The following is a 13,430-nucleotide window of genomic DNA, read 5'->3' on the forward strand; positions in this document are numbered from 1 at the left end:
TATTACGAACAGGCCTTTTAAGGGCCTATACTATGTAGGTAAGGGGAAAGTCACCTAAGGGCGCGAGGCTAAGAAGGGACATCTTACTCTAGGATACTCTATCACGTATAATAAGAGTATAGTAGAGTACTATAACGCGCTCTAAGATACTCTAACTAAGAACTATAGAGTATAATAAAGCACTACGAATCTCCTTAACTATATAATTATTAAACTCTTTATAGCTTTCCCTCGTAGTTAACTTCGTTTATAAATAATCGAGTTCCTCTTAGTTATTCGCTTTACTTATAGTTCCATATACTATACTCTTAGTTTCGTCTTAGGTTCTTCGTTCTACTACTATATCACTAAGTAAACTACTCGGGTTTACTACGGACACCTCACGTGTAAAGCGGCTCGTAATATAGAGCCCTCCCGTAACATCAATTTAAAGCCATAGATGACGTGCTCGGCACGCACGGGAACCGCTTCCCTACGCTACGGCGGAGACGCTCATCGTAATGAGATGTATGATGACACCTAGGATTATCTCGACAATCTTAGTCAGTGTTACTAACTCCGGGACCATCGTAGAGGATATGACGTCGCCTAGTGTTTAATGCCCCCTTCTGACATTCTCCTACTTCTATTTCGATCCCACCGTTCACACGCCCACGCCGTGGTTTCTCCTCTTTTATTCTCTCATCTCTACACAACTTCGTATATAAACCATCCAGCTCTGTCTCTTCAACTCTTTCCATTCTCTCGACCTTTTCGCCGCCTCTTTCTGTTCCTCTCTCCTTCTCCTCCTCCCTCGTCTCCGTCTTCGCATTCTACCAGCCAGGTGACCAACTCCGCGACACTGTCGATCGCCCATACCCACCCACTACGCACCACTTGAGAGCACTACACTAAGGGGATTTTAGCCGGGCACTGCCATTGACGATCAGCACTGATCTTCGATCACACCGGAAAAATAGACATAGAGAGAGGAGGGGGGATAGAATGGTAAGTATAGCCAAAATTTAGTGAAGGTGATAGAGCAGCAATGTCAAACGAGACGTTAATCTCTCTCATACTTGACTACATCACGAGGTTGGTTGGACGGATGTGTTGAATCCTGTTCTTCTCCTCCGCGTTTCCCGTCCGTAGCCAGCGTCGCTTGAGAGCCCGTCTCGTCTCGGTTCGCTACGTTGAAGTTCTCGACGTCGATCCTGGTTTTCGCGAGTGCAACAGCACGAGTGATGGATTTGCGCAGGAGGACGCGGACGCAAGCGGAGACGGAGGAATTGGTCGCCATTGCTCGACGGATTCGAGAGGCTTGCTTGAAGGCCAGTACGCTGGTGGGGTTTCCAAAGGTAAGTCGAGTCGCTCGCGACATCCATCCATCCATACCCGCGCCTATCACAGTCTCGTTTCATCGGCATCGCTCATCCCAGATTGGTTGTCGAGGGTGTAGGTAAGGGGTGAAGTTGAGGCTTATGCTCGCTTTCAGCAAGCCACTATCAACTGACATACATCTGAGACTTGGAGACTCGAAATAACGAGATAGCGAGCAACGGTCACCCAAGAAAAGGGTGGTCCTGGCATGAAAAGCAGAACTGACTATTCCAAATCTGACTAGGAGCGACGCCCGCTGCTGAGTAGGACACCTTTTCAGACAACTTTGACTGGCTGGTGGAACGGCTACGGGAGGACCCTCTTCAACGGCATCCTCGGGATCTACCTCCTCGGACAGTATGACTGCAAGCTTCCTGACGACCGAGGTAGCATGACTTGTACATCGACTCGAGTACCAAGGGAGCAAGAAGAGTGGAAGAATGGTCGCTAAGAGCGAGTACTTTATATAGAAATATGTCATCAGATGCAAGTGGATACCCTTTTCTTTCTACGACTAATGAGGTTAGCGCGGGACCTTATTACTTCAGCCTCGTGATCTCAGCCTTATGATCTCAGCCTTGTCAGCTCAGCCCTCGCAGTCTCATTTACCGATTGATATTTAGAAATACAGCTAACCTTCGCACAGCTCTCACGGATTGGTAAATATACCTGTCTCTTTTCATGTATTAGTCTATCGTCTTACCCTTTTATGGCATCTCTTTCTTCCTACCGGCAATCACCAAGGAGCTTGGATACACGTCGGCGACAGCACAGCTTTTGACGGGAAAGATTACAATCCTTGTTCGGAAGCTTCCCCGACTGCTCTTCCAATATGTTCACGACCATCGCGAATCGGGTTGACTTCCGACTGCATAAAGCGTTGAACCCCCAATGTTAGGGAGGGACATAATGGCATCTCTGCCTTGATTGACACTTCGATAAATGTCTCTTTCGGCCTGAGTCACTTTTTCTGGGACACAATTACTGCGAACGTTCCTATTCCACCACAACGGACCTAAGTTAAGTGCACCAAGGGGCCCCGAGCTCCTGAACAAGTACTTCGCGAGCCGAGTCGGCGCGGGCCGTGCGCCAGGTCTTCACACGCGCGCGCTCGAGCGTCCCCGTCATCGTCTTCTTTGATGAACTTGACGCCCCTGCTCCTATCCAGGGCTCATTTGATATCTCGCGAGCAACGGTGAGCGCGGTATGGGTTAGGTAAATATGTTGCAGCATGGAAACGGACGGAGGCGATTTCGACGAGACTTCAGGCTCTCGCACCTGCCCCTGCTATCAACCAGGCGAAGAATCATGGGAAAACTCAGGCGGCTCACCGTTCTGTCTCTCAGATCAACCCAGCTTAATTCCTCCGACCACTACGACTGAATATCAGCATAGCTGACCTCCTCTCCACATGCTGCACGGCAAGTCTCGTCTCCTGTAGCAATGGGGGAGGTTGACAGTGTCGCATTGGCCAGGCGATAATGAGCGGCAGTGGCTTTTCTCCAGACTGGAAGGCTTCATTACCAAGCCATTCCCCTGTTTTGCGACGGCGTTCAAGGATGATCTGATCTTGTACAGCAATGGTGAACCGGTCCCTCGTGACTCGAAAGTAGATTTGCATACAGCGACATCCACTCTTTCAGATGAGACGGGAATCTATCCGATTGAGGTGGAGGTTGTAGACTTGATTGAGGGACCGTAGGCGGCTGTGAAAGCCGTCCCTGTTCTTGTAGGTACTGCTGGTGCGCCTGTTGCATCTGCTTACGGGATTGTGGAAGTGGTGGTGGTGCTTGTGCCTGCTGCCTCGAGACCTTCGAAAGATCGACTCCTCTGTCCTTCCCCTTATCCTCGTCAGTCCTCACTTACAATACACACCGCAATTGTGTACTTGTGCGAGCCGGGTCTCTAATTCATCACGCGGCGTGGCGCATGAGCAGAGTTAGAGACGCACCCCCATGGGAGTCATTTGACCTGCGCGCAACGCGGTATATTATCAGCGTAGGTTCTCTCGCAGGGTGAAAATGGTCTCGGTTTGTCCTATCTTGTCTCGTCTCGAGGTGGAAGAAACACGACAGAGGATGGAAGAGGATGACTAGGGAGAGCTGGACGCCGGGGGTTTAGTCAGTGTCTCCCTGGACAGATGGATGATTGTGTTTGGTTTGGATTGATTAGGTGTTGCTCGGTTCACTTGGATGGATGGATAAACGGATAGCAGTGTGACGGTCATCTGCGACTCTTCTACATGTCCTTTTCAGCATCCGCGAGCATTCCGAGTCTTGGTGGTCACCGCAGTTCAGGTATTCTTGTTCTCGTTGTCGTTCTTGTTGTCGTTCTTGTTGTCGTTCTTGTTGTCGTTCTTGTTGTCGTTCTTGTTGTTCTTGTTGTACTTGTTGTTCTTGTTGTTCTTGTTGTTGCTGCTTTTCAATCTCCTCCGCGGGCTGCTGGAGTTGCATCGACGGCGCCGAGATCTCCATACCCAGGATAATTGACATAGGACATGGAGTATACCCATGGACGTGAGGATCGAGGACAAAAGGCTTTGTTCATGTGGAATGTGTGGTCGCTTACGGCGGCAGCAGCTGGATTGGAGCATTTCCAGAATGTGCTCTCACCACAGATGGTTTTGTGTCATCAACCAGATCGAAGAGAGCTTCATGCCTTGTTGTGCCTGTCCCAAGTCGAGGAATTAGTCCTTGCGTTCGTCTCTTTACTTCTCAACTCTCACCAGACTCTTTGACCGCGGCTGTGGAAAGACCTCAGCCGAAGCAATGAGAGGCTTATGGACTCAAGCTTCTCGACCCAGATTAAGGAGCTCTCGCTACCACTGTTCCGCAAACTCCATCTCCTCGACGCTTGTTCGAAAGACCACGACCGGACCTCCACGACTCGCCATGCCGGCAAGCATGTTCGAGACGTTGATGCACATATCCAACTTATGGAGGTTGGTCTTGCGCGTGCTTGCGTCGCCACTACTAGCATCGCAGAAGAAGGTTAAGGCGGCCAGGAAGATGTTGATCAGAGCACATTCGATTTAGTCGTCCAGAAAAGAGACGAAACGGTGCCCCCCAATTCAGTCCCAACCGTATTCCATTAACGCGTCGTCGTGTCGTACATGCAAACAACGGGCTAAGTAAGATAGCTCTTGTGATGTTTCGAATGGATTGGAACTCATTCATCTTCCTCTGCCTCTGCCGTCGTCGTCCACCGCGATATCGACCATTCGGCTATGCACCATGCCCTCGTTGATCTCGTCGACCACTCGGAAGGGAGCTCGACTTGGAGTCTGCAGAGCTATGAGGCCGATGATGGTACTGACTGCTCTTATACTACCCGACTGCCGGTGGCTGTCTGGGGGGCTCAATGGCTCTTGCTCCTAGAACTTGACGCTGATGTGGATGGCCTGGTTAGTAAAGTCCAACTCGTTCTCTATTCCGCTCTTCTCCTCGTTGTAATCAGGGGGATTTTCATGGGATGCCTCGTGCACCGTAACCTGCCTAGTACATCCGATGCGTATAACGGAATCGGAAAAGTGCGTAGAGTCTCGTCATCGCTTAAGGTTAAGCCCTCGGTCGTGGCGGGTAGGAATGGTTTGAGAAGTTCTAGTTTTATCAACTCCTGGATGTCTACGAGGGGCTTGAACCCGATAAAAGCCTCGAATCTGGACGGAGGGACGGCTATCTCGGGCTTGTGGTTGGGATCTGGGAACTGGTCCGGGTTGTCCTTGTGCACCTTCTCCGACAGTTTCTTATTCGGGTGAATCTGCAGACACGTGTCTGGTCGTGTTTATGTATGTACTCACGTACGTCGTACTCCAACAAATACGTACGAAAAGGCTGAGATGACCACAAATGTATCTCGTAGTAGAGGACGATGCCATCTCGTCAGTCTCTTCCATGCACCAGACTCACCGTACTTTGCCTTTCTTTTGTTGACGCGAGCCTGTGGAGTTGGAATCCATCTCAGCAACTGCCGACACGGTCATCATTCTCGATCCAGAATTCAACCCGCACCAGGACATGAAAGCACTTTCCCGCGCTCACCGCATCGGTCAGAAGAGCACTCACCGTTGGTGCTCGGGTGCGCGTTCGGCGGCGACACGGTGCGGCAGTCAATGTCCGACGACGAGGTGTTGCTTTGGCCGAGATCTTGCCGCATTGCCCATCGATGGGCCCATCTCACTATTCTGGACAATACGCCTCGCTCATTTACGCCATGAATTCGAGAGATGCCGCTGCTATGCCTCCGGAGACGGCACACTCGCGGTGCAGCAGGACCTGGAGCGTCCTTTGTACGAGACTCGCGTTGGCCTCGGCCGCCACCACGGGGTCTACGTGGTTCACTCGGTGCAAGGCTTGAGCAAGGGTCGAAGTCGTTCCTGGGATTCATTCACTCGATGGGTGAAGTGAGCGGGCTCGAGTTGAGGGAGCAGGGGACTGGTCGTTCAGCCTGCTTCGAAGACTATATGGCTGTGAGGGAAAGCACAACTCATTTCATCGATCGCGCATGGCACGTGATGGTGAACAGTAAGGAACATCCAGCCGAGACCTAAATTTCCGTGATTCGAGTTTTTCTTGAAAAGGAGTCAGCCATTCACTATCGCCGCTATGAGTTCCTCGCCTCTAAGGTAGTAGACTGCACGCGAGGTTTTTGGTGGCAGAGGGAAAGCAGCAGCGACGGAGCCCCGTTTTTCGTTGAAGCATCATGACATTGGTGGTATAACTCAAAGAGAAGAAGATCTCAGCGAAGAAGAAGCATGATTTGGGACCAAATCCATGGCCGCAACCACCTCGAAAGAGGAAGCTGTGCCGCACCAATCAGAAGGCCGCAATTTATCTGTGCATTGGATAGATAAATACTAACTAATCAAAAAAAGGTCCCGGCCTTGGCGGACCCCACCACGGCGTAAACGCTCAGCACTGAGCACCACTGAGCACCACTGAGCACCGCTAACCACTTACGGTTATATAAGGAGAAGACACTCCCTATGGGTATCTTCGTAGTTAACTTCGTTCACAAATAATCGAGTCCCTCTTAGTTATACGCTTTTCGCACAGTTCCGCACAATATACACTTGGTTTCGTCTCTGCCACACCGTTCCACTACTATATCACCCAGTAAACCACCTCGGGTTTGCTCGCGACACCTCACGTGTAAAGCGACTCGTGATATCACGGTCGCAGATCTAGTTGATGCGAACAGCCTCGACAGGCAATGAATTGATTGAATCTGCGACCGTGATATCTTACAGTACCGTCCAGGGAGGTAACGTGTCGACAAGTTCAACATTACTACCCAACACATGCAACCGTGGAATGGAAAATGAAAACACCTGTGTCGGAGGACCTGACACGTGTTTTGGGAGGGGTGATGTCACGGACCTGATCCTTTGGCAATAGTTTAGTGCCAACTGGAACCTGATCTCTTGGCACGTTGATCACGTGCCACTTGAGATATTGTTCACACAACAGAACCTCAACCTTTTCAGATCGTCCTTTGTACTGCAATTCATCAATTCATTGCCTATTGAGGCTGTTCGCATCGATTAGATCTGCGACCGTGATACCGAGGTTGGTCACGTATCCCCAACAAGGCGATCGATGCCGAGCATCGCGCTGACAACGGGGTGTTGATGACTTTGGCCTCTCCCCAATCACACTCTTTTGGCCCCCGGCTTGTCAGCGGAGACGTGGTGCGACAACAATCATCCTTCGCCTCCACTGTGAGAGTGAAGAAAGAGTAGCAACAACAACAGTCCTGCTAGTCAGCCGAGGCCCGACGAGTGGAGAAAGGTCAATAAAAACGTCGTTGTCGTTGTCGGCGATGCGGCACAAACGTGGCGAGTGTCCAAGTATGTGGAGCATTTGAGCTGTGTGAGCTGGCCGTTCAGAGCGAAATGTGGTTTGAATTAAGCTGCACTTCCATCCTTTGCATCCAATCTTTCCGTTCGGGCTCAATCCAGATTTGACGACGGCGATTCTAAGACCACGGCGTCCCTTACCGCGACTGCAGAAAATGAATCCTCCCCGTTTTGTCTTCCTTGGATCATTCTTTCAATCACGAAACCATGATATCCAATCCAAGCCGCAAGTCCAGACATTGCCAGTTGCAAATCCGACCTCCCTGTATCTATTGCGAAGCGAGAACAGAGCACAAAAAAGCCGTACGCGTATTCGAGGAACGGTAAATGTTTAGTCGACAAGACGGAGCTGACCAACAAGATCTGTCCTGTCCCACTTGGTCGTCATCTGCAATCACCCATGTCCTGGTCGTTATCTTCGTCGCTGTCCCAGCTTCGATCCATACCAGCCGAGTTCCATTATTGGCAATTTCCCGGACCAACATCAAAAGCAATGAGCAAGCATATGACAGCGCCCTAGAGGATGCAGCTTCCAGGGAGTTGCGCTTCCGTCTCCTCGCCCTCGCCTTGCCGCTCATGGGTGTGGGACGTGGTTCGGTCCCACCCAGTAACATCCAGGTCTAATGCCCTTCCCATCCCAGTTCCCACCAAGGCCCCCCTTCCACGATCATCTGGATCTCGCGAGAGGAGATACGCGAGCAACGGCTTCAATTCCTGCGCGGCAATGAATCTTCCATAGGCTCACAACAAGCCATCCGGTAGGCGAGTCTAAAGTGGCTCAGGCATTGTCGCTCACCTTCGGAGCCTTCGGGTCTATCTTTGTGAGAGACTCTTGCGCCCAACTGGTGCCTCCTGATGTCGATCAAACTGGACTTTTACGAGCATGACAATAGCCCTCTCCATGGCCTTGAGCTGCGCCTTGCCAGCCCTCCAACCACCGTTCCGGTCGAAAGACGTCGGCGTCGTCCCCAAACACCTTGCGGTCGCGGTGGACGCCCTATGGACTAACCGAAGCTGGGTTCGACAAGCCCCGTGGTCACGCCGGGGGTCCACTCTGATTGAAGCTGGCAAGTTTGTTGGGGGGTGTGCCCGGGCCAGGGCTTGCTCTGACACCGCCGAGCCCCAATCCTGATCCTGCACCGCCAACACTGCCGGGTTTCTTCACGGCCTTCTCCGACCTTCCATGACCGGTCTTTGCAGATGTTTAACAAGCCAATATCACACTAGTTGACACCCAGGGCCGCGGTGTGGATCGTATTACTCCAAAGGGGATAGTCGCTAATGGAAAAGAATACGAATGAGACTGGATCATCTATGCCACTGGCTTTGCGCTTGCTACGGATTGGTCTCACTGTTCGGTGCTCGGGACTACGGGCAGAAGCGGTCTGACCATCACGGAGAAGTGGCGTGATGGTGCGAAAACCCTCCCTGGCTGGACAACGCGAATGGGCACTTTGAGGACTGAGAGCCATACGGAGGACCCAAGTGAATCAAAATCCCAAAGCGTCATGGGGTTCGAGGAAGAGTCTAACCTGATGCGCCAGTATCTATATGGGACCTTCGTGCCCACGGTTTCCCAGCTTTTACACCATCGTCGGTGGAATCGACGAACATGTCGGCTCCGCGCCAGGTGCAGCAGCAGCACCCCTGCCACGCAGAACGTGTCGACCCTACTGTTCTTGCCAGAACTAGCCGAAGGTAGCGCTGGGTACGCGCCCTTGCTCTACCCTGACCTCACTTATGGTGACGAGCCATCCGATGACAACTTTCTCTTCTACGAGGGCAAGGTGCTGGACAACAACTCGACGCTGTTTCTCGGCCCGCTCGCCCTTCAAAGCCACACCTCGCTCATCTCATTCACAGTGCCCATCAACAACAACACCAGTCGCAAAAGAAGGATTCGTTGGTTTACATGGGATCTCTGACATCGGAGCTGTCAAATCGACGACAAAGGCAAAAGCCGCAAGCAAAGGCTCAGCAAACAAGGCAGAAAGGTCAAGTCTGCCAAAGCAAAACAAGACAAGGCCTTGGTTTCCCGTGCAAAGGAAACGAAGCCCCCCGTTGAAGAGGGTGCTTGCACACGTGGCTGATCCGACCATCTTGCTCAGTCTCTCCTATTGCTCACCTTCGACCCTCATGCTCGCCCACTCCTCCATCCTCGTGGCACCGACGCTCCCGCCCTGGTAGAACTCGATGCTCGGGGCATTCCACTTCAATCGACGGTTGGTGTGTATCGTTTCAAGACACAGAAAAATACCCTCGGATCTGTAAGCAGGAAGAGGAACAACATAATATTGGACATCTCTGGTCGTCACCACCACTACGCACCTTCCCTGCTGCATATCGCCAATCCCGTCTTTCACGCTAGCCACGCCCTCAATGCCGACCAAATGGCGACACTGTGGTGACGCCTCGTTTCCCACTCTGAGGCACCTGAGCTTCTCCAGCTGTTTGAAGGTGAATACAACGACTCGAGGGCGGCCTCATGTTACAATGCGCGACGACGGAAGCTTCTCAAGGGCAAGCTGAACGAGCTGAACGAGCGAGATGAATACTACAGGCTCAACAACAGCAGCACGACCGTGTACCCCACCGTGACGAGACGTGGCTGTGCGACCTGGGTCTTTTCGCCATCAACCAGTCGGGCAGCGCTCTGAAGGAGATTGATGGCGCGTCGAAGATCCCCGTCCGACACTTTCAGAGTCCTCTCAATGACGCCCTCTTCATTCCCAACCCACGTTGCTGCTGCTGCTGCTGCTGCGTCTCCAGTGCGGTCAGGGCCAGGTCTCTCGAACGAACCAATTCCTTTCTGCTCTGGCATTTACCGCCCTCCTACAAGCGACGTGGGAATTTCTATTGATCGGCTGTCGTGTTCGAACCCCCTACTCGGAGCTTGGGTCCAAGTGTCGTGCATGCCTTTTCCAGCCCGTTTAGCCCGATCTGGATTCTCAGAGGGATCCATTGCCATCATGAAATCGTCAATGTCCTTGATTTCCTGTTGTCCTCAACCAAGCCAACCAGTGGGTCTCCTTCGTTATCCAGAACCAGTTCTTGGCCTTCTCATACCCTGCACGTCCACGGTCACGATATCTTGGTTCCCGGGCACTGCTACTGGCACTTTCACCTCCGCGCAGCTGGGGACTTTACTCTTCCGAGAGACTGCTGGCAAATCGTCTCGTTCTATTACTTCACCACCGTGTTTTGCCGTCGCACCAAAATTAATCTCCGTCTCACGGTTCTGGAACAACATTCATGACTCCGGGTCTTTGGGTCTGTGTATGTTGGTGAAACAGCACGATATCTGCTCAACGCGCCATTTCACCCCGCTGGAGCGAGCACACAAGCTCCGATGTGTTGCCCTCCATCTTACATACTCATCTGAGGTCGTTCGCTCTACTACAGCACCCTTTTCCTTCTGATGGAGCTGTCTGAAAGCAATCAGACCGACTGCAAGTCGAACTATCGTCACGAATCTGCCAGCACACTGTGCTTTACGAGAGAGCTCGATGCTCTTCTCTGTGCACCACTACTTGCGATACGTCGTGTGGATCGTTGCCTCTGTCTTGGCACGTCAAATCCCGGCTGGCGTTCCGATACCCTTCTTACCACATTTCTGATAGCCAAAGGTTTCGAGGACGGGGAGGTGGGCTTCTTTATCTTCCGTACGTTGTTTGCTGGTCGAGGATTCGAGCCTTAAAGGGTTTGTACAAATCAAGTGGCCCATCCGCGACAGGGACACTGACAAGATGAAGGCCATTGGCAAAGTCATTCACCCAGATAGGATGAGGGCTTTGGATGGAGTCTCAGGATTCGAGACTACCTCTAGAACGAGACAGGACTCTATTCTCAATCAAGCCCTGGTTCCCCGAGAACAACCCGCGCTTGCAGTGTGAGAGTTGCATCCTGGAGTGATGACCAGCCATGTGTAATGACAGGTGCTAGCACCCCTTCACCCGAGGACCAGACCACCGTTGCGTCAGCCAGCTGCGCTAGTGTCTTCACCTCATGTGATCCACTTTCACGGGAGGAGAAGTCTCTATATTCCATGGCAGTCCGGAGCGGCCACAGCTGTGATTCTACGAGCCATCATACTACTCCTTACATCGATCTATCGCGTCTGTTGTACCGGCGAGCCTTGAGGGTAATGATGACAACATGACGAGGAAGAACGATGTGGAGAGGTCCATGGCCCAGGTGCGCCACTGCTGGTAGCTTCTTTCGGGGGGACGCTCCAGGGAAAATCCTACCAAGCTGGGCCAGACCCATGACTTCGGAGATGCGATTCCGCTCACACTCTATCCAGGTTTCCCGGGCCGCCGCTGGCGAAGTTGTATATGATCTGGCAAGTGGTGAAAGAAAGAGATACATACGCACGATACAAACTACATCAGAAGTATGGGAAGGTAGTGCGCACCGGCCCAAACGAACTCACCTTCTCCGATCTTGCCTCGATCAAAGACATCTATGGCCAGAGTACCCGACCTTGTCTGAAATCAGATTTCTTTTCTACCAGTGCTTAACACCTACCGGTACATCCTCAGTGTTCAGCGTCATTCGTTTCGATAGGCACGCTCGTACGTGTCGACAGATCCCATATGGTTTCTCCCAGCACGGAATCGCTCAACGACACGGCCAGATCTTGTACGACGTCGTCAGATACCTTGATGCCATTCAGTCGTGTATCCTTCCACGGAGATGAATGTCGCACACAGACAAACTTTTTGCGGTTGGTCCCCGGAATCGTGTAGGGATGCCTCTCGCTCGAGCACAACTTCTTCTGGCTGCTTTCAGCACTTTACCCAGCGATTTGATCTCAGGATCGATCCAAGGATGACAGACGGCATGATAGTTATGCGCGATGTTGGCGTCATGAGCCCCGTTGGGAAACAGCTGTGGGTCTCTGCGGTTCCCTGTCGATGATGGGTTCCCTTTGGAACCTTGGGATCATCAAACACGATTCGGCAATAACAAGCGCATGAGGCTGGAGCGATTATCGATGAAAAGACGTCAGCAAGCAAAGGCTCGCCTGCGGCCTGGCAGTGCTGAAAGCACCGCGGGGATACGAGCTGAGCACTGTTAGTATTCCATCGACCATTTCACGGCGAGTTCAGTAAAGATGTTTTCCTTTAGTGTGTCTACGGGTATTCAGCCTCGCGACCTTTTCTTCCAACAGGTGACGAAGAAGGTGGCTACAACACAATCGCCCATGCCTCGGCCACAAAAGAGAGAGTGGCCCACGGAGCTCTAGCATTTTCTCTAGGCGTTTGCAGTGCATTATCACGCCTTGCTGGTTGCCAGAGAGATATTTAAGCGTCATAAGCATCGTCAAGGCTTGGTAACTTACCACAAGAGCTATTGTTGATACCCGTTGCTTAGCTGGTAGAGACTGTTGGATAATATTCGACAGATTTCAAGAGCGGACGACTCTGACGAGGTTCACGGTTTCCACCGGAGATTACTCCGACTCAGCGACTTTCAGCAAGTAAAGGGGATTTTTGACTGACTGAAGCAACTGTTGAGACTCAGCCGTCTTTCATCCCGCCAACTAGGAACTCGTGGCACAGCCTGCACCTATGTTCTTCGCGACTATCACGCTGTACGCTTGAATTAATGAATTATAGTACGAAAGAGTCTAACTAGTGGTTATAGAGATAACGCGGTAGATAATGTTATATACTCAGCCTCGTATAGGGTAGGTAACCTCGTACGAGGTACCGTAACATTACCCCCCCGTAAAATCCGCTCTTCGTCCTCGAAGGCTTTATAATAACGTAACTTCGGTTACTAAGTTTTTAGTCCTATATCCTTTAACTACTTACTATTATTAAGTCGATCGATAACTTCTAAGTCTTAGTTATTATTACTATCGCTATCCTAGTACTTATAGTTAAAGGTTAAGCTTATATCTACTTAGTAGAGCCTTTATTACTCGTTAATCTCCCTTCTAAGTCTCTACATTAGCTTCCTAATTCTTATTAGTTAGGAGTTATACCTAACCGTAAGCTTTTTTATCTCGCTTTACTTTATCTCGCTTTACTTTATCTTAATCTTATATCTTCTACTAAAATCGTAATCCTTTAGTAGACTAGACTTCTAGGGATATTATTTATAAAAAGCCTTTACTAGCTTATCGTAATCTAGTAGTATTATATCCTAGAAGCGCTAGTTAGGAAGGCCCTCTCCTTTCTACTCTACCTTATATTAGAGGTCTCTA

At 51.1% G+C, this 13,430-nt stretch overlaps 3 protein-coding genes across 3 annotated transcripts; 1 reads left to right on the forward strand and 2 right to left on the reverse strand.

The window, feature by feature from the left end:
* Positions 1-1,042: 1,042 nt before the first annotated feature.
* Positions 1,043-1,279, reverse strand: Z517_09246 (uncharacterized protein; the record flags this gene model as incomplete). The annotated part of the gene is made up of 1 exon (XM_013425156.1): positions 1,043-1,279. One exon carries the CDS (start codon positions 1,277-1,279, stop codon positions 1,043-1,045), a length of 237 nt encoding a protein of 78 aa, XP_013280610.1.
* Positions 1,280-4,732: 3,453 nt separating this feature from the next.
* Z517_09247 (uncharacterized protein) lies at positions 4,733-5,341 on the reverse strand (the record flags this gene model as incomplete). The annotated part of the gene is given in 3 exon segments (XM_013425157.1): positions 4,733-4,849; positions 4,861-5,118; positions 5,273-5,341. 3 exon segments carry the CDS (start codon positions 5,339-5,341, stop codon positions 4,733-4,735), a joined length of 444 nt encoding a protein of 147 aa, XP_013280611.1.
* Positions 5,342-8,724: 3,383 nt separating this feature from the next.
* On the forward strand, positions 8,725-9,141 carry Z517_09248 (uncharacterized protein; the record flags this gene model as incomplete). Its single annotated transcript, XM_013425158.1, has 1 exon — positions 8,725-9,141. One exon carries the CDS (start codon positions 8,725-8,727, stop codon positions 9,139-9,141), a length of 417 nt encoding a protein of 138 aa, XP_013280612.1.
* Positions 9,142-13,430: the final 4,289 nt, after the last annotated feature.

The sequence above is a fragment of the Fonsecaea pedrosoi genome (genome assembly GCF_000835455.1).
Source record: "Fonsecaea pedrosoi CBS 271.37 unplaced genomic scaffold supercont1.6, whole genome shotgun sequence".
NCBI lineage: Eukaryota > Fungi > Ascomycota > Eurotiomycetes > Chaetothyriales > Herpotrichiellaceae > Fonsecaea > Fonsecaea pedrosoi.